The following is a 21,935-nucleotide window of genomic DNA, read 5'->3' as shown; positions in this document are numbered from 1 at the left end:
CAGGCTGGGCATGGTGGCTCATGCCTATAATCCCAGCACTTTGGGAGACTGAGAAGGATGGATTGCTTGAGCCCATGAGTTCGAGACCAGCCTGGGCAACATGGCGACACCCCATCTCTAGAAAAAATACAAAAATTAGCCGGGTGCTGTGGCGCGCACCTGTAGTCCCAGGTAATAGGGAGGCTGAGGCAGGAGGATCATTTGAGCCTGGGAAGCAGAGGTTACAGTGAGCCAAGATCACACTGTACTCCAGGCTGGGGTGACAGAGCAAGACCCTGTCTCAAACACAAACACACACACACACACACACACACACACACACCAGTCTCAAACACAACACACACCTATATTGCAAAAATATTATCCCATGTTTTTGACATCCTTTTATCGCATTACTTTTTAATATGCCATACTTGATCCAAACCAACTTTATACTAATCATTTCAGTTAGTTCTAATTATAAATAATATCACAATAGAACCACAGATATATTTTTAAACACATCCATGATTATTTTCTGAAGATGTGAGTTTCTAGAAGGTGAAATGCTAGGTTAAACAGTAAAGCAAACTCTTTTTTTTTTTCTTTTTTTGAGACAGAGTCTCGCTCTATCGCCCAGGCTGGAGTGCAATGGCATGATCTCAGCTCACTGCAACCTCCACCTCCTGGGTTCAAAGAATTCTCCTGCCTCAGCCTCCCGAGTAGCTGGGATTACAGGTGCCTGCCACCACACCCAGTTATACATATATATATTTTTTTGAGACGGAGTCTTGCTCTGTTGCCCAGGCTGGAGTGCAGTGATGTGATCTCGGCTCACTGCAACCTCTGCCTCCCGGGTTCATGCCATTCTCCTGCTCAGTCTCCCAAGTAGCTGGTACTACAGGTGCCCAATACGACGCCTGGCTAATTTTTTATATTTTTAGTAGACACAGGGTTTCACTGTGTTAGCCAGGATAGTCTTGATCTCCTGACCTCGTGATCCGCCCGCCTCAGCCTCCCAGAGTGCTTGGTTTACAGGTGTGAGCCACTGCGCCCGGCCTATTTTTGTATTTTTAGTACAGACAGGGTTTCACCATGTTGGCCAGGCTGGTCTCAAACTCCTGACCTCAGGTGATCTGCCTGCCTCAACTTCCCAAAATGCTGGGGTTACAGGCGTGAGCCACCACGGCTGGCTTAAAGTCTTTAGTTTTTAAATCAAATTATTGCTGCCCTATGTGTGGTTTCCTTCTAAAATTGCAACTAGATGAAGATTAAACCATATTGGGAAAAACTGTACATTAAAATTAATTCCAATATACAATGACTTGCTATTTGTGTTAAATAATGTAACAGCTACCCTTCACTGTGCTAGGCACTGGGCTGAGTACTATAATTTGTATGATAATCTGATAAGACTGATGCTAACAATCTTCCTTGAGAAAGGAAGAAACTGGAAAATATTCCAAAAGAATAAGTGAGTTTGCAGGGCAAAAAAGAAACGATTAAAAGGAGGAGGAACCCATTATTATACCAAAATTTCAGGACTAGATGAGAAAGACTGACAAGAAACTCTCATAAATAGGAATCAAATGGATTAAAACAAGATCTTAAGTATGAAATAAGGTTGGGTACCGTGGCTCACGCCTGTAATTCCAGCATTTAGTGAGGGTGAGGCGGGTGGATCATTTGAGGTCAGGAGTTCAAGACCAGCCTGACCAACATGGTGAAACCTCGTCTCTACTAAAAATATAAAAATTAGCCACCAGGCGTGGTGGTGCACACCTGTAATCCCAGCTACTGGGGAGGCTGAGGCATGAGAATCGCTTGACCTGGGAGGCGGAGGTTGCAACGAGCCAAGATCGCACTACCACACTCCAGCCTGGGTGACAGGGCAAGACTCCATCCCCCCCCCCCCAAAAAAAAGTATGGAATAGAACTCTATCCCTTGGCGCTTTCTATTTCTATTGATAGTACAGTACATTGGTCCCATACTTATCAATCTTTCTGCTGTTTTTTTTTTTTTCTCTTATCCAAGGTGTTGCCTTCTCTGCTTTTTTTTTTTTTTTTTTTTGGGACAGACTCTCGCTCTGTCACCCGGGCTGGAGTGTAGCGGCACGATCTCGGCTCACTGCAAGCTCCGCCTCCCGGGTTCACGCCATTCTCCTGCCTCAGCCTCCTGAGTAGCTGGGACTACAGGCGCCCACCACCATGCCCAGCTATTTTTTTGCATTTTTAGTAGAGACGGGGTTTCACTATGTTGGCCAGGCTGGTCTTGAACTCCTGACCTCGTAATCTGCCCACCTCGGCCTCCCAAAGTGCTGGGATTACTGGCGTGAGCCACTTGGCCCCGCCTCCTCCTCTGCTTTCTAATCAGGCCTATATGATTCGTTCTCCCACCTTTCTACCTTTGAACAAACTTCATTAGCTGTATCTGTTTTAGCAATGATTATATTCTTTACCCTTTCATTGTCACATTACATAAAGTAAGAAAAATGTATACATACTGCCCCAATTATCTCCCCTTCCCTCTTATGCTCTGTAACTGTCTTATATTCTAAAAAGCACTATGAAGGGGTACTAAAGACATCATCCAATGCAACAGTCTTTTCTTAGTTTTCATTCATTGAGCCTCTCTGCAGAGTTCCAGAGTACCCACATTCTCCATGTACTTCAACTACCACCCTTTATGAAGACCCTTTTACATTTTCAGCTCCACCAGAGCAGTAGTTTAATACCAGTTAGGTATCAGAATCATCCATGGAGCTTAAAAAAAATCCTCCAAGCCCTACCTCTACAGGTCCTGGTTCAGTAGAAATAAAATACCGCCAGAGCGTCTAGTTCACAAAGCTCCGCAGGTGCAACTAAGGTTGACAACAGCTGAAACTAGAGAAAGACATTTTCATCTTTCTCTTGAATCCCAAGACTAATCTATTCATGAATTTCTTTCCACATACATCATATGTCCCAATAATTTCAGGAGCTTTATCATCTAAATAAAGATTTGAGGGATTTTCTGGGAAATGTCACATTCTACAGTATATGTAATCATATTATTGGCTCCTTTCCAAAGCAACATACAAATATTCCCAACTCTTCTACCTCTAGTAAGAATAGCATTCTCAAACTTTTTAGTCTCAGTACCTCTTTACACTCTTTCTTTTTTTTTGTAGAGACGGGGTCTCCCTATGTTGCCCACGCTGGTCCTGAAGTCCTTGGCTTAAGCAATCCTCTTGCTCTCACCTCCCAAAGTGCTGGGATTACAAGCACGAACCTCTTCATATGCTTAACAATTGAGGACTCCAAAGTTTTTGTGTCTGTGGGTTATATTTACTGCAATTAAAATAAAAACTTTTTTTTTTTTTTTGAGACAAGAGTCTCACTCTGTCGCCCAGGCTGGAGTGCAATGGCGCGATCTCGGCTCACCGCAACCTCCGCCTCCCCAGTTCAAGCGATTCTCCTGCCTCAGGCTCCCGAGGAGCTGGGATTACAGCTATGTGCCACCACACCCGGCTAATTGTTGTATTTTTAGTAGAGATAGGGTTTTGCCATGTTGGCCAGGCTGGTCTCAAACTCCTGACCTCAGGTGATCCACCCACCTCGGGCTCCCAAAGTGCTGGGATTACACGGGTGAGCCACCACGCCCGGCCAAAATAAAAACTATTAATAAGATAGTTAAAAACCATTTCACTTAAAAAATAATAATAAACTCATTACACATAGGGTAAACATCTCTTTTTAAATGAAAAAGAACAAATTTTAACATTTATTTTAAGGTTGGGGTACACGTGTAGGATGTGCAGGTTTGTTACACAGGTAAACATGTATCACGGGGGTTTGCTGTACAGATTATTCCATCGCTGAGGTATTAAGCCTAGTATCCATTAGTTTTTTTTTTTTTTTTTTTTTTTTTTTTTTTTGAGACGGAGTCTCACTCTGTCGCCCAGGCTGGAGTGCAGTGGCCGCGATCTCGGCTCACTGCAAGCTTCGCCTGCCAGGTTCACACCTTTCTCCTGCCTCAGCCTCCTGAGCAGCTGGGACTACAGGCGCCCGCCACCACGCCCAGCTAATTTTTTGTATTTTTAGTAGAGACAGGGTTTCACTGTGTTAGCCAGGACGGTCTCAATCTCCCGATCTCATGATCTGCCTGCCTCGGCCTCCCAAAGTGCTGGGATTACAGGCATGAGCCACCGCGCCCGGCCTTTTTTATGTTTGAGACAGAGTCTTGCTCTGTCACCCAGGGTGGAGTGCAGTGACGCGATCTCGGCTCACTACAATCTCCACCTCCCAGGTTCAAGCGATTCTCCTGCCTCAGCCTCCCGAGTAGCTGGGACTACAGGTGCCCGCCACCATGCCCGGCTAATTTTTATATTTATAGTAGAGACAAGCTTTCACCATATTGGCCAGGCTGCTCTCGAACTCCTGACCTTGTGATCTGCCTGTCTCGGCCTCCCAAAGTGCTGGGATTACAGGCGTGAGCCATCGCACCTGGCCTAGTTATTTTTATTTTCCAAAACAAATAAAAATATTTAGTAAGAAGAGTGGTATATTGTTTTTGGATCTCTTTGGTGTCTGCCTTAATAGAAGACAACTAGATTCTCACAACTGCTTGTTAAGGACTGAATGTTTGTAACTCTCCAAAATTCACATGTGGAAATACTAACACTTAATGTGATGGTATTAACAGGAGAGGGCTTTGGGAGGTAAAGTCATGAGGATGGAGCCACCATGAATGGGATTAGTGTCCTTACAAAAGTGACCCTGGAGAGCTCTCTAGCCTTCTTTCTGCCACACAAGGACATCAAAAGAAGTCCAAAGTCTGCAACCTGGAAGAGAACTCTCACCAGAACCTGACCTTGCTGACATCCTGACCTTGAACTGCTAATCTCCAAAACTGTGCAAAATAAACTTCTGTTGTTTATAAGCTACCTAGTCTATGGTACTTTGTTACAGCCCACTGAACTAAGATCCTGCTTTTGCATTCAATCTCCTTTAATTATCAGACATCATGTAGACTCTGGAAAAGGCTACTGTACATTCCTGAGAGAGTAAGAGTCAAAATACAATTAACGCCTTAGTATTAACATGAAATTAGTTTTGATCTTGTGGATCCCCCATGTCTTAGGGATCCCCGAGGGTGCCTGATGACATTTTGAGAACTCTATACCATTCCACCACTGAAGAACAACTCTATACATTCTACCACTGAAGAACACTCTACACATTCTACCACTGAAGAACTCTATACATTCTACCACTGAAGAACACTCTATAAATTCTACCACTGAGGAACAACTCTATACATTATATCACTGAAGAACAATTCTATACATTCTACCACTGAAGAACACTCTATACATTATATCACTGAGGAACAACTCTATACATTCCACCATTGAGGAACAACTCTATGCATTCTACTATTGAAGAACAACTCTATACATTCTACCACTGAAGAACAAGTCTATACATTCTACCACTGAAGAACACTCTATACATTCTACCACTGAGAAACAACTCTATACATTCTACTATTGAAGAACAACTCTATACATTCTACCACTGAAGAACACTCTATACAGTCTACCACTGAAGAACAACTCTATACATTCTACCACTGAAGAACAATTCTATACATTCTATCACTGAAGAACAATTCTATACATTCTACCACTGAAGAACACTCTATACATTCTACCACTGAAGAACAATTCTATACATTCTACCACTGAAGAACACTCTATACATTCTACCACTGAAGAACACTCTATACATTCTACCACTGAAGAACACTCTATACGTTCTACCACTGAGGAACAACTCTATACGTTCTACCACTGAGGAACAACTCTATACGTTCTACCACTGAAGAACACTCTATACATTCTACCACTGAAGAACACTCTATACATTCTACCACTGAGGAACAACTCTATACATTCTACCACTGAGGAACACCCTATACATTCTACCACTGAAGAACACCCTATACATTCTACCACTGAAGAACACTCTATACATTCTACCACTGAGGAACAACTCTATACATTCTACCACTGAAGAACAATTCTATACATTCTACCACTGAAGAACACTCTATACATTCTACCACTGAGGAACAACCCTATACATTCTACCACTGAGGAACAACTCTATACATTCTACTATTGAAGAACAACTCTATACATTCTACCACTGAAGAACAACTCTATACATTCTACCACTGAAGAACAATTCTATACATTCTACCACTGAAGAACACTCTATACATTCTACCACTGAGGAACAACTCTATACATTCTACTATTGAAGAACAACTCTATACATTCTACCACTGAAGAACACTCTATACATTCTACCACTGAGGAACAACTCTATACATTCTACCACGGAGGAACAACTCTATACATTCTACCACGGAAGAACAACTCCATACATTCCACCACTGAAGAACAACTCCATACATTCCACCACTGAAGAACACTCTATACATTCTACCACTGGAGAACACTCTATACATTCTACCACTGAAGAACACTCTACACATTCTACCACTGAGGAACAACTCTATACATTCTACCACTGAAGAACAACTCTATACATTCTACCACTGAAGAATACCCTATACATTCTACCACTGAGGAACAACCCTATACATTCTACCACTGAGGAACAACTCTATATGTTCTACCACTGAAGAACAACTCTACACGTTCTACCACTGAACAACAATTCTATACATTCTACCACTGAAGAACACTCTATACATTCTGCCACTGAGGAACAAATCTATACATTCTACCACTGAGGAACAACTCCATACATTCTACCACTGAGGAACAACTCCACACATTCTACCACTGAAGAACACTCTATACATTCTACCACTGAAGAACAACTCCATACATTCTACCACTGAAGAACAACTCTATATGTTCTACCACTGAAGAACAACTGTATACATTCTACCGCTGAGGAACAACTCTATACATTCTACCACAGAAGAACAACCCTATATATTCTACCACTGAAAAACTCTACACATTCTACCCCTGAAGAACAACTCTATACATTCTACCCCTGAAGAACTCTATACATTCTACCCCTGAAGACCCCTGAAGAACTCATACATTCTACCCCTGAAGAACTCTATACATTCTACCACTGAAGAACAACTCTATACATTCTACCACTGAAGAACAACTCTATACATTCTACCACTGAAGAACACTCTATACATTCTACCACTGAAGAACAACTCTATACATTCTACCACTGAAGAACACTCTACACATTCTACCGCTAAAGAACAACTCTGTACCTTCTACCACTGAAGAACACTCTCTACGTTCTACCACTGAAGAACAATTCTATACGTTCTACCACTGAGGAACACTCAATACGTTCTACCACTGAGGAACAACTCGATATGTTCTACCACTGAGGAACAACTCGATACGTTCTACCACAGAGGAACACTCTATACGTTCTACCACTGAGGAACATTCTATACGTTCTACCACTGAGGAACATTCTATACGTTCTACCACTGAAGAACAACTCTATACGTTCTACCACGGAAAAACAACTCCATACGTTCTACCACGGAAGAACAACTCCATACGTTCTACCACTGAAGAACTCCATACATTCGACCACTGAGGAACAACTCTATACATTCTACCACTGAAGAACACTCTATACATTCTACCACTGAAGAACACCCTATACATTCTACCACTGAAGAACACCCTATTCGTTCTACCACTGAAGAACACTCTATACATTCTACCACTGAAGAACAACTCTATACGTTCTACCACTGAAGAACACTCTATACGTTCTACCACTGAAGAACAACTCTATACGTTCTACCACTGAAGAACACGCTATACGTTCTACCACTGAGGAACAACTCTATACATTCTACCACTGAAGAACAACTCTATACGTTCTACCACTGAAGAACAATTCTATACGTTCTACCACTGAAGAACACTCTATACATTCTACCACTGAAGAACAACTCCATACATTCTACCACTGAAGAACAACTCTATACGTTCTACCACTGAAGAACACTCTATACATTCTACCACTGAGGAACAACTCTATACATTCTACCACTGAAGAACAATTCTATACATTCTACCACTGAAGAACACTCTATACATTCCACCACTGAGAAACAACTCTATACATTCTACCACTGAAGAACACTCTATACATTCTACCACTGAAGAACAACTCTATACTTTCCACCACTGAAGAACAACTCTATACGTTCTACCACTGAAGAACAACTCTATACGTTCTACCACTGAAGAACAACTCTATACGTTCTACCACTGAAGAACATTTGGGTTGTTTCTCCAAGTATTTACTGAGTGCCTAAATTATTTTTCACACACGAAGTTAAAGATTTCATTCATTGACTTGTTCAGCCATCAGAAATCATACCGCGGATCTGCAAAGAGCTCCTCTGTCCTACTTATTTCTCTTACCTCAAGCTAACATCCTCATTGACATTACAACATGGAAATCTGAACTTTTTCCTAGCCAATCAGAGTTTAAGACAATCCTCTATCTCTGTACATTCAGTAACAGTGGCAGCTGTTCTATTTTAGCCCATGTCACATGTAAGCAATAAACATACAAGGGCAAGCTCAATCTTATGAGATCCTAAGCTGCCCCTAGATATCATTTATTTCAAGGCTCAGATCATAACATCCATAAAAGGAAAGCTTTTCTGACACTTCATGGACCAGATCATATTTCACCTTATCCATTAAATCACTCCTGATCTTCTTAGTACAAAATCTCTAAAGTCCTATAATACTATTTGAATTTCTCTTACAACGTTTCTCCCACACTACCTTTTCCATCTTATCTCTAACACTGGAAATTAATTCCTTGAAGTAGAAGACCACATCTTTATGTACCCCCTAGGACCCAATCAGTTTAGGGTTTCTATCAAGTATTTAACACTGAAATATATTCATGTTAAATATTTGATAAACATTAATTAATAAATATATTTCTGGTTCTATGAACTCTCAACAGTTATTTTAAAAACAAATAATACAAAAATATATAGTATGTTCAATAACATTTATAAGAAATATTTAGGCCAGGCGCAGTGGCTCACGCCTGTAATCCCAGCACTTTGTGGGGCTGAGGCAGGAGGCTGAGGCAGGTGGATCACCTGAGGCTGGGAGTTCGAGACCAGCCTGACCAACGTGGAGAAACCCTGTCTCTCCTAAAAATACAAAATTAGCTGGGCATGGTGGCGCATGCCTGTAATCCCAGCTACTTGGGAGGCTGAGGCGGGAGAATCGCTTGAACCCGGGAGGCAGAGGCTGCAATGAGCCAAGATCGTGCCTTTGCACTCCAGCCTAGGCAACAAGAGCAAAACTCTGTCTCAAAAAAAAATTTAAATATAAATCACTGGAACTAAACTTCATTTGCTACAGTTAAATACCTGTCATGAAATTTACTCCCTTAGGTTCAACTATTCAAAAAATTATTAGAGATGAATAATTTTTTTTAAGGGCCCAATCTCAGTTATATGTACTTTTCTTGAGACAGAGTCTCATGCTGGAGTGCTGTGGTGCCATCATGGCTCACTGTGGTCTTGATCTCCCAGGCTCAAGCCATCTTCCCACCTCAAACTCCTGAGTGGCTGGGACCAGAAAGAGGTACCACCACGCCTGGCTAATTTTTATATTTTTTGTGGAGACAGGGTCTCCCTGTGTTGCCCAAGCTGGTCTCAGATTCCTGGATTCAACTGATCCTCCCAAAGTTCTGGGATTACAGGCATAAGCCACTGTGCTCAGCTTCAGTTACACATATTTTGAGGATATAATGGGATATTAGCTGTAAACACAGAACTAATTATGTTCAACCTACTGGAGATTATTTTTATGTTTTTCAACATATAGAATAAAAATCAATTTGGAAGTTAGTTTGTCAAACATATTTTTACATATCTGAAAAAGATTTAGTTCTTTTATTTCAACAAATATTTATTCTAAAATTCTGATATTGCTGATAAAGAAGTTAACAAGCCATATATATTAGTGTTCAATTACTGCCTTCAATCAAGATGGTTATAAATAAGCTTCCAGATTATCAAAAATAACTAAATGTGTAGAGTTCCACATTATATCTAAAGCATTCATTTCTGAGTGTCAACTTTGGAAGATTTCACAAATCCTAAAGTTCTTGGATGATAAGATAAGGAGTCTGGAGGTCATTTTCTATGCAGAATTTAACAGTAGTCTCCACATACTTAAAGAGTTCTCATATACAAAAGAGAATTTGCTTTCTATAACTTTACCGAAGTGATAGGCATGCTTTAATTCAAATTAAGAGGCCAGGCATAGTGGCTCATGCTTGTGAGGTAGTATGCTCTTTCACTGAATATATTTAAGCTGGAGTTAGTCATCCATTAGACAGACTGTTAAAGGAACATCTCACTTGGATGGAGATAGGAGCTCATGATATATAAGATCCTTTGCAATTCTAAACTCTGAATATAATTTAGACTGTGTATAAACTGAAGTTACTTTTAAATGACTTACAACGTTTAAGAAACAGTGTTACGCCTATTGAAGGCTACTGAAATTTTTACCAGGTTTTAGATCTAAACAAAAACCTAGGCATAGAGGAAACGCAAAACACAAAGAGTACTGACGCATTTCCTCCACGTTAAGCATATGCTAAAGACAGTACACTATGAACACACAAATAACAGCTTTCCATTAAAGCTTACTTTCAAAACTTACCAGAATTCTGTTGGATTCCCCATCGCACTCTCATCCTGAATTGCTGGGCACCACTTTGCTGGAGGAGTCTTCTATTTAGTCTTGGAAAATTCTGCTTCTTCCCTTCCTTTCGATTCAACTTGATGATATCATCTAAGACAGAGGAAATGCCAATTATTTTCATTTTAACTTAACTCAATTAATCAGTTTCATTTTCTAGCTGATAGATGTCCTACGTTCCTAACTTCTTTTCTACTTTGAAAGCACTTCCATAAGAGGATAATAACAAGAATCAGCCATTTTACAATAGCCCAAAGCAGATCTACCAATTAATGAAGAGTGCTATTGGCCACAGTATTTCTTTACCTGATGAATCAAGCAGAAGCCTGTTTACAAAAGTTATTCCTACTTACTTCCCATAATCACAGAAGCCTCCAATTTCCTACCTACTTCCCATAATCACAGAAGCCTCCATTCTCCTACCTACTTCCCATAATCACAGAAGCCTCTAATTTCCCACCTACTTCCCATAATCACAGAAGCCTCCAATTTCCCACCTACTTCCCATAATCGCAGAAGCCTCCATTCTCCTACCTACTTCCCATAATCACAGAAGCCTCCATTCTCCTACCTACTTCCCATAATCACAGAAGCCTCCATTCTCCTACCTACTTCCCATAATCACAGAAGCCTCCATTCTCCTACCTACTTCCCATAATCACAGAAGCCTCCATTCTCCTACCTACTTCCCATAATCACAGGAGCCTCCAATTTCCTACCTACTTCCCATAATCGCAGAAGCCTCCATTCTCCTACCTACTTCCCATAATCACAGAAGCCTCTAATTTCCCACCTACTTCCCATAATCACAGAAGCCTCCAATTTCCTACCTACTTCCCATAATCACAGAAGCCTCCATTCTCCTACCTACTTCCCATAATCACAGAAGCCTCCATTCTCCTACCTACTTCCCATAATCACAGAAGCCTCCATTCTCCTACCTACTTCCCATAATCACAGAAGCCTCCATTTTCCTACCTACTTCCCATAATCACAGAAGCCTCCATTCTCCTACCTACTTCCCATAATCACAGAAGCCTCCATTTTCCTACCTACTTCCCATAATCACAGAAGCCTCCATTCTCCTACCTACTTCCCATAATCACAGAAGCCTCTAATTTCCCACCTACTTCCCATAATCACAGAAGCCTCCATTCTCCTACCTACTTCCCATAATCACAGAAGCCTCTAATTTCCCACCTACTTCCCATAATCACAGAAGCCTCCATTCTCCTACCTACTTCCCATAATCACAGAAGCCTCTAATTTCCCACCTACTTCCCATAATCACAGAAGCCTCCATTCTCCTACCTACTTCCCATAATCACAGAAGCCTCTAATTTCCCACCTACTTCCCATAATCACAGAAGCCTCCATTTTCCTACCTACTTCCCATAATCGCAGAAGCCTCCATTTTCCTACCTACTTCCCAAAAACACAGAAGCCTCCATTTTCCTACTTACTTCCCATAATCACAGAAGCCTCCATTTTTTAAAGATGACCCCCTTCCGGCCAGGCACGGTGGCTCACACCTATAATCCCAGCACTTTGGGAGGCTGAGGTGGGCAGATCATTTGAGGTCAGGAGTTCGGGACTGGCCTGACCAACATGGTGAAACCCCGTCTCTACTAAAAATACAAATAAATAAATAAATAAATAAATTAGCCGGGTATGGCGGTGCATGCCTGTAATCCCAGCTACTCGGGAGGCTGAGGCAGAAGAATTGGTTGAACTCGGGAGGCAGAGGTTGCAGTGAGCCAAGATCGCACCACTGCACTCCAGCCTGGGTGACAGAGCGAGACTCCATAAAAAAAAAAGAAAAAGTAAAAAAAGATGACCACCTTCCAATATATAGGTAATCAAAAATTAAACCATTCAACTAAAGTACTAAATGTTGAAATTCAGCAAATATTTATTGAGCATATACTACATGCAACGAATATATGTGTCAGGTTGTGCTGTAACTGAAACAAAAGTAAAATACAGTCCCTTTTCTAAATAAGTTTAAAAGTACTGATGGAAACAGACATGCAAATAGCAAATACAAAATTAAACAAGTGCCATAATAAAGGTATAGTACAAAAAATACTGATGACTCACCTCTAGCAAAGTACTTCAAGGTTACCTTATTTTTCTTTCTACACTGATCTAAGCCTCATTACTTCCAAACATACTTCCAAACTGCCCCAAGGTAATTCACAAACAAAAATACACAACAGAACAAAGTGAAGACCAGAAAACTAAATGTACTCCAGATTCCCATTTATATCTGTTAAAAGAGGTTACTAGAAGACAAAAATACTCATTTGAGAAATATCCAGCTGGGCACATGCCTGTAACCTCAGCACTTTTAGAGGTGAGATGGGAGAATGCTTCAGACCAAGAGTTCGAGACCAACCTGGGCAACACAGCAAAACCTCATCTCCACAAATAATTTTTAAAAATTAGCCAGGCATGGTGGTGCATGCCCGTGGTCCCAGCTACCCAGGAGGCTGAGGTGGGAGAATTCCTTGAGCTCAAGTGGTCAAGGCTGCAGTGAGCCACAATCACGCCACTGCACTCCAGCCTAGGCAACAGAGTAAGACTGTCTCTCAAAAAAAAAAAAAAAAAAAAAAAGAAAAAAAAAAAAACACAAACATTTCCTCCATAGTCCTAATTCCAGTATTATTTCATAATTGAGAAAGCAAATAAAACAAAGAAATTGCATACAGTCAACAAATTCTTAATAAAACTCTATGAAACTAATTAAACTCATTTTTTTGTCACTATAGTCTTTCCAGAAGTCAGAGAAGGAAATATAACTTGAAGGTCCTTTGTAATATATTACTGTTCTACCTAACCAATCTCTAATCTTTAAGACTCTTAATTACACTCAAATATTCAAACAAAATATCTCAAATCTCCCCAAAATATTTAGTTGTCTTCTTGAAATTAATGTCCAACTACGAAAAAGTTCATCAAAGTTAAGGGCACTCAAAAACTTTTGTAAAAAATTAAAAGGTCAACATCAGATATATAAACATGTATCTCAACAAGCATAAAGGGAATACCAAGGAAGACACTATTTATGAGACACTACTTTCCTTTCACAAAGTGCTACTTACTCTTCATCAAAAGTCTAAAATCTCAAGCCTTGAGAGTAAACCAAAAAAAATGAATTTGGTCTGGGGAGCATTAAAAAAAAAAGGCAAAGTACAATTCTGACTAACAAAGTTCATCTTAAAATATAGCATATAGGCCGGGTGCGGTGGCTCACGCCTGTAATCCCAGCACTTTGGGAGGCCGAAGTGGGCGGATCACGAGGTCAGGAGATCGAGACCATCCTGGCTAATATGGTGAAACCCCGTGTCTACTAAAAAATACAAAAAATTAGCCGGGTGTGGCGGTGGGCGCCTGTAGTCCCAGCTACTTGGGAGGCTGAGGCAGGAGAATGTTGTGAACCTGGGAAGCCGAGATCGTGCCACTGCACTCCAGCCTGGGCGACAGAGCAAGACTCCGTCTCAAAATAAATAAATAAATAAAATAAAATACAGCATATAAAGTCTAAATATAACTAAAAATTAGAAGTAGCAGAGCATATTAAATATAAAATTACATTTCACATTTCAACATTTTACTACCTATATCTTCAAATAAGTCAAATGAGCTACCATGGCCGAGAGGATTCTTTCAATGTAAAAAAAGAAAACGACTTTCTCCTGCCCAATGAATAGATACACAGGTATCAGAATTTAAAAAAAAAAAAATTCCTTACAATGAGCTATTTTAAGTTTCTTCCATAGCACTAGGGGAATATACATGGTAATAGTAATAGCAGCAGTAGCAGCAGTGGTGGTGGTAAGTACTACAGCACAGGCATCAGCAATGTTAGTACCAACAGTTCTAACATGTATTCACTTAATTCACAACAATCCTATGAAATAAGTATCATCGTAACACCGATTTTCAAATTAAGGAATTGAACCACGAGGCCAGCTATTGGTAAACTTGGTACTCTATGTGAAATTCATATACACCTGGCAAAGCCATGATTTAAAACAAAAAAACCTCTGCAAACCTGGTAAGATTAAACATTCACAAAGCATAGTAACTGCCTAGGATAGATGATGTCTAGGATAGAAATGGGATGATCTCTTCATCCCATTTCTGTAAAATTCTCACCAAAAGAAAGGCAATAGAGGGACTGCTGCATGTTCCTGGGGGAAAGAAAGATATCAAGCTGTTTCAGCTCTCCACAGCACTTCATTGCTACCTCCAAGAGAACTACCCCTCAGTTTTCTTCACTTGAACGTACTAATCATCAAACAAAACACATACAAAAAAGTAAACAGAAAACCTAGAAACGTAAGAAATCTAGGTGTAAAACAGCTTGAGGCTCTAGAATCAGACTGAAATCCTGGCACCACCACTTAACTACCTTGTATGACTTCGAGCAAGTTACTTAATTTCTCTATGCCTCTGATTTCTGTAAAATGGAAATAACAACAAATAACAAAAGCATATATATAGACATACACATATATATAGTGTATGTATAAAAACAACCAAGCCATATATAGACATACACACATATATGTAGTGTATGTATAAAAATAACCAAGCCATATATACAGACATACACACATATATGTAGTATATGTATAAAAATAACCAAGCCATATATACATACACATATATATAGTGTATGTATAAAAATAACCAAGCCATATATAGACATACACATATATATAGTGTATGTATAAAAATAACCAAGCCATATATAGACATACACACATATATAGTGTATGTATAAAAATAACCAAGCCATAGACATACATACACATATATGTAGTGTATGTAGAAAAATAAAGCCATATATAGACATACACACATATAGTGTATGTAGAAAAATAAAGGCATATATACAGACATACTATAGTGTATGTATAAAAATAAAGGCATACATACATACACACACACATATATATAGTGTATGTGGAAAAATACAGTGCTGTGTACCAGGTCCTGTTCTAAGCAGTTCACATATGCCTTCTGACTCGTTTAATGTTTTCAGCAACCCTATGTGGTAAACACTACTTACTATCACCTTTCTACAGATGAGGCACTGGGAAATCATCTGCCCACGGTTACATGGTTACAAAGTGGCAGAGGCAGGACCTGAAAGGAGACAGTGTGGATCTGGATTCCATGCTGTCAATCACTAGGAGTACAACCCTCACAGACTTATCATGAGGATAAACTGAGTTAATATATAAAATGCTGGCCGGGTGCGGCGGCTCACGCCTGTAGGGGAGGCCGAGGCAGGCAGATCACCTGAGGTCAGGAGTTCGAGACCAGCCTGGCCAACATGGTGAAACCCTGTCTCAACTAAAAATATGAAAATTAGCCGACCACCAGTGCTGGCGTGTGCCTGTAATCACAGCTACTCGGGAGGCTGAGGCAGGAGAACTGCTGGAACCCGGGAGGCGGAGGTTGCAGCGACCCGAGATCACACCACTGCACTCCAACCTGGGCGACAGAGCCAGACTCCGTCTCAAATAATTAATTAATTAATTAATTTAATGCTTAGTCCAGGACCTGAACTGAGACAATGTGGTTCTGGGTTCCGTGCTCTCCATCGCTAGAATCCTCACAGAGTTATTATGAGGATAAACTGAGTTAACATATAAAATGCTTATTAGTACAGGACCTGGTAGGTAGTAAGCGCTCAATAACTATTCATTATTACATTATTTCTTGGCCTTACCTCAAAAGGTTTCTCTCTTTTTTTGGGGTGGGGGGCGGGGGGAGACAGGGTCTCGCTCTGCCGCCCAGGCTGGAGTGCAGTGGCGCAATCGGCTCACTGCAACATCCGCCCGCGGGTTCCAGCTATTCTCATGTCTTAGCTGGGATTACAGGCGCGCGGCCACCACGCCCGGCTAATTTTAGTATTTTTAGTAGACATGGGATTTCACCTTGTTGCCCGGGCTGGTCTCGAACTCCTGGGCTCAAGCCATCTGCCTGCCTCCGCCTCCGCCTTCAAAGGGCTGGGATTGCAGGCGTGAGCCACCGCGCCCAGCCCCGGCTTTCTCATTTCTTACAAGCTCACTACTAACCAGCAGCAAGGCAAGACTTGAGGCCAAACCTATTATTTCTGATCATTTGCTTAGTTCACATACTGGATTCTGACTGTGGCAATCGTAGAAATCAATAGTTCCCATCTCACCTGGAACCAAAAATGTTCCAGATAAACCACAACAAAAGACACACAAGACAAATGGGAAGAAATGAAAACCGAAAGAAGGTTTCCAAGACGGTTATCACCCTAAAGACCGTCCTGGGAAAGGGTACGCCTCGGAATCCACTAGTCAGGTACTTTACAAATATCCGAAAAACTGCCGGCCAAACACCTGGCAGAGCTGACTTACACCCAACGCCATCACTTGAATCCCGACAAAAATATTCGTACTTTTAGCCCACCTAAGCTAACCACAGCGGCTCGTGCCTCGGTAGTGTCAGGGCTGGATTTTAATGGAATCACCAACCTCCCGGTTTTTATATAATCGGCAAGAAACCACGCCACCCTCTCAGATGCGCTCAAGAACCCCACGCTTTACCTGGCTTCTCAAGCGAGCCACAGCAATCATCTCTCCTTCAAAGATGTTTGCTTTTTCCTCCATTAACTAGCTCTGAGGCCTGGAGAGGGAGACTGTGCTTTTCTAGGCAGCGCTCAATACACAACCACATCCCACAGGCGGCCGAGCGCTGCTTCCTTTCTGACAGACGCTCCGGGGCCGCGGCCGGAGGTGGCCCCGAGAGTCGCGCCCGGCAGCCATGGCCGGCGCCGGCCTGGAACGCCCGGCGACCAGGGAAAGCTCCGGAAGCGCTGGTTTAACCGACCGCAGCCCCGGCCGGCCTCTCCAAGGCGTTTCTTCAGAGAGAACGGCTCGGTCGGACCATTCCCCCCGCTCCCCGATAACGCCCACCGCGAACGCGCTCCGGGGAAACCCGCAGATCTTTCCTCACAAAGAGCCGGCGAGCGGCGAGCCGTAGCCCCTCTGGGGAGAAGAGACGCCCCCCGCGACCCTGCGAACCTTCGGGCCCGCAGCGCCCCGGCCCCCGCCTCCACAGCCCCTCCTCCGACAGCCGCGGCCGAGGGGACGCCCGGGTCCCTCGCGGTCCAGCCGGGCACCTGGCGTCGAGCCTGCGCTCCCGGCTGTCCTCGGGGCCTCTGCTCGGGTCCGCCCACCAGCGAGAAAACTCCGCCGGCAACTGCTGCCGACCGCCCCTGCCCCCACAAACCGCGCCGCCGGCTTCCACCCGCGCCCTCCCCCGCACTCCAACTCGGTCCAACTCGGCCCCTCACCCAAAGACATATCTATTTTGTCGAGGTTTTCATTGCTGCGGGCCTTCGGCGGCGGCGAAGAAGTCGCCGTGGCTCCCACCAACCGGGTACCAAACCGGTTCATGGCTGGGGACGTCGCGCCGAGAGCGGGCGCGGACAAGGCCGGAGTCGCAGGCCTGCCACCTCCCACCCGCGCACGCAGCCCGCCGCACCGAGGGAGCGCGCACGCGCCGGCGCCGTCCTCGGTCTCCACCCGCGGCTGCGGGCGGGGCGGGGCCACCGACACTCGCGGGCGACCAGAGCGGCCCCGCGCCGTGACTCGCTCCTAGCGGCCCTCGCAGGATCGGACGAGGCATTGCAGCCGCTGTGCTAGGCGCTCGCGAGGACCGCCGTTGTGAGCAGTTCGACTTTCCGCCCAAACTGGGGGATGCTAGACCGCGGGCACCTCTGAATCTTATGCCTTCAGTGATATCATAATCCTCCGTGTCCTTCGAGTCCCTCCTGCTGCAGACAGGTCCCCTATACTTCGGTACACACGAGCCTTTCGCGCCCACTGCAACGCAGCCTCGGGAGGCAGGACAGACCCCTGCGAGTGTAGATTGCAGCTGCATCCCAGCTCCCCGCTCCCTGGCACGCTCCTCCACCTACAGCTGCGCTGAGCTGCCGCATCTGAACGCAAAGCAAACGCTGCAGTGACGGTTCCTGCGTCACCTTAACATCCAAAGTAAATGCTAACGTTTCCCGTGTCTGTACCTTCTCTCAGTCGGCACTCTCAAAACATCTGGCACGGTGTTCACTACCCTGATAAGACCTCAGCTTCCCTCGGGAGGGGTAAGTACCTCTGTTGATGTAGCTGCGTTTTCTTCTAATTCATTTGCATTGGGAATGGATAGAAGGGTTCGTTTACTTTTTAATCATCCCTACGGGAAAACAATTTAATATTTGATGAATTCCTGCATGATAACTTTTTTCCGTTTACAACATACGGTATTTACCTCTCTTCTTACCTCATTCTCCTTCCCTGAAGTAACTGCGTTTATGTGGAAGCGTTTAGGTTATATCACCCTCATACAGCTTAAAACTATCTCGGATATTTACATCTAAGGACAATGCCAGGTGCATTCTGTCCACCTAGAAATCTCTGTCGCCTTTCTCCTCTCCAATTCATAAAATGCAGAAATTCCTTTAGCATGGAAACCAGCCATCTCAAAACCACAGTAGCCTCTGCTTAATTTAGTCATGTCACAATGTCATGTGGCTTCCAACTTCAACACCAATGACACATTTACTATTTTTTGCTTGGGGATCCCATGTTTTAAAATATTTCTTATGCATGTCACTTAAAAAGTAAAGCCAGCTGTTCCAGCTCCCCTTTCCAGGCCTGAATTTAAAGCAAAGCTTGCAGTGACAATTTTGCGGTCACCTTAACAATAAAAGTAAATGTGAACGTTTCCTGTATATGTAGCACGGATAAAACCAGGAGTCTTCACACAGATTATGTTTCCAGCTGAAATCAAAGAACCATGACTTTTTTGTAAGCCTAGTAGTCTTATCTTGGGGAAATGTATGATTTTTGTTAGGCTTTTGGGAATATTCTAAATAACTTCTTATTCTCAAAGGTTAAGATGTCTCTTTTTTTTCTCATGACAAAGACATAACAATATAGGAAGAGTGAACCACACACTTATCAAGGGGCACAAGAAACTTTAATAGTGGAGGAAAGTGTGGACTCGGAAACTCAGGAATAATATTTGGCATGTCAAGGAGAATATCATGTATGTCCTTAGCATAATGTGCTTGATTTTACTACTGTCTCACCCTGAAGCCCCTTCCTTTGTCTGGACTGCTAAAAACCAGAGAAACTGGTTCACGCCTTTCATCCCAGCACTTTGGGAGGCCGAGGCGGGCGGATCACCTGAGGTCAGGAGTTTGAGACCAGCCTGACCAACATGGTGAAACCCCTACTAAAAAATAAAAAAAATAAAAAAATAAAAAATAAAAAAATTAGCTGGGCATGATGGTGGGCACCTGTAATCTCAGCTACTTGGGAGGCTGAGGCAGGAGAATCGCTTGAACCCGGGAGGCGGAGGTTGCAGTGAGCTGAGATCGTGCCATTGCACTCCAGCCTGGGTGACACAGCAAGACTCCATCTCAAAAAAAAAAAAAAAAAAAAAAAACCTACAGAAACTGGGTCGTGGGCCCAGACCTGAGTTTTATTGAGTGATAACTTTTTCACTGACTTTAGTTATTCACTGTATGATTTTGGGAGAGTCTCTGGACCTCATACCCATCTTCAAAACCAGAAAAAGGAGTAAGAATAGTGAGTATGAAAAGTATATTTAAAATCCTCTAAGCACAAGTCATTTTTCTCCACATTCACCTTCTGTCACTAGAAATAACTTCTACCATCTCTGCTCATTTGTGAGAGTAAACTACAGAGAGGATCCTTAGGTTAAGTTCTTAATTTTATGGAAGAAAATTAATGCAATTAGAGTTTGGAGGCATTTTGTACTTCAGGTATTTATAGGACAGATAAAAATCCCAAATGTATAAAATCCTCCCTACCACTAATATAAAAAAGATTCTCGACCTGGTGCGGTGGCTCACGCTTGTAATCCCAGCACTTTGGGAGGCCAAGGCAGGTGGATCACTTGAGCCCAGGAGTACAAGACCAGCCTGGACGACATAGTGAGACCCTGTCTTAAAAAAAAAAAAAAAGATTCTCTTTTATCCTGATCTTCTCCCCCAAACCAAAGCCTTATCCCCAGTCTCTATAGTGCAAAAGGCCATGCTGCAGTATTTGATTAAACAGTCCTAGCTGTTGTGTTTCAGACTTTCAGGTTTCCCCAAGGGCTGAGAGTCGTGGGGCCTAGGAGCCATCCCCAGATTCCAGAGGGAAAGGCAAGAAAGCAAGAGTGAAGCATTGTGGGTAATGGCAGGTCTTTTCATACACAAAACAGAACAAAATAGCAACCCGAGAAACACACAGTAAAAATAAAGAGGAAGACAAGCCAAGAAATCGGAACTGGGTCCTGTCCAAGAAGTCCATCAGCCAACCACAAGGGCCAGGGTTAAAAGGTCAACCCTGCAATTTTCTGGGGCAGGAGAGGTAGCTATTCATTTAATCATATATTCATTGAGCGTCAGGCACTGTAATAGGCCCTGGGGATTAAAAAAAAAAAAAAGTGAGCAAGACGGATGCACACCCTATCTTCACACAGCTTGAAGAGCAAAGAATATCTCAGCACCTGCTGTGAACAAGGCCCTGGACTGGACGTGGGCATTCAGCCTTTGTTGGTGTACAGCAGTTCCGCAGCTTCGCCTAAGTCAAAATAAACATGGGATCCAAGCAGTTGCCCTTTTAAAAGACTTCGTTTCACACAATGTAGATAAAACAACCTCCAGGATTGCCAGATAAAATGCAGGGCCAGCTAAATTTGAATTTCAGATAAACAACGGACAATTGTTTAGTACAAATATGTCCCACGTTTCAGATAAACAGTGATTTTTTTTTAACTACAGTAAGTTTCATGTAATATTTAGGATATATTTACAACAGAGAATCATTTCATTGTGTGAAATAAAATAATTCAAACTTAAAGCTGTTGAAACTTTAAATTATTCTGAGCTTTGAGAGGGACATGGCTATATGGCATGAGTCAAGCAGCATGTAGTTGTAACTTCTGCTTTTTCCTGTAAGTGATCTGGAATGATTGAGGCGTGCCAGAGATAAGACCCCTGAGAACATTACACCTCCTCACAGAATCTTAAAGGAATCTTCCTTGGAATGTAGCAAGTTATACTAATCA

General features: G+C 42.6%; 2 protein-coding genes across 4 annotated transcripts in view; one reads left to right on the top strand and one right to left on the bottom strand.

The window, feature by feature from the left end:
- Window positions 1-18,392, bottom strand: part of FYTTD1 (forty-two-three domain containing 1) — a 35,760-nt gene extending 17,368 nt beyond the window's left edge. The window contains exons 1-2 of one of the 2 annotated variants that reach the window (XM_003806438.6): window positions 18,148-18,392; window positions 10,764-10,895 (exon numbers count right to left, since the gene is read on the bottom strand). In XM_003806438.6, the coding sequence (XP_003806486.1) occupies window positions 10,764-10,895; window positions 18,148-18,250 (235 nt within the window). In that variant the 5' untranslated portion in view covers window positions 18,251-18,392. Of the gene's footprint in view, window positions 1-10,763; window positions 10,896-17,398; window positions 17,408-18,147 lie in introns of those variants that run through there. The other variant, XM_055110842.1, reaches the window with a different exon arrangement.
- A 427-nt stretch (window positions 18,393-18,819) lies between these two features.
- The window catches only part of RUBCN (rubicon autophagy regulator), an 80,702-nt gene continuing 77,586 nt past the window's right edge, over window positions 18,820-21,935 (top strand). Inside the window, exon 1 of one of the 2 annotated variants that reach the window (XM_055110822.1) lies at window positions 18,820-18,957. The gene's annotated coding sequence lies outside the window, so the exon portion shown is untranslated. The remainder of the gene's footprint in view (window positions 18,958-21,935) is intronic. The other variant, XM_055110824.1, reaches the window with a different exon arrangement.

Source organism: Pan paniscus, chromosome 2 (genome assembly GCF_029289425.2).
Source record: "Pan paniscus chromosome 2, NHGRI_mPanPan1-v2.0_pri, whole genome shotgun sequence".
NCBI classification, from domain to species: Eukaryota; Metazoa; Chordata; class Mammalia; order Primates; family Hominidae; genus Pan; species Pan paniscus.
Note: the sequence above shows the minus strand (reverse complement) of the source record. Positions and strands in the feature narration are given on the sequence as shown.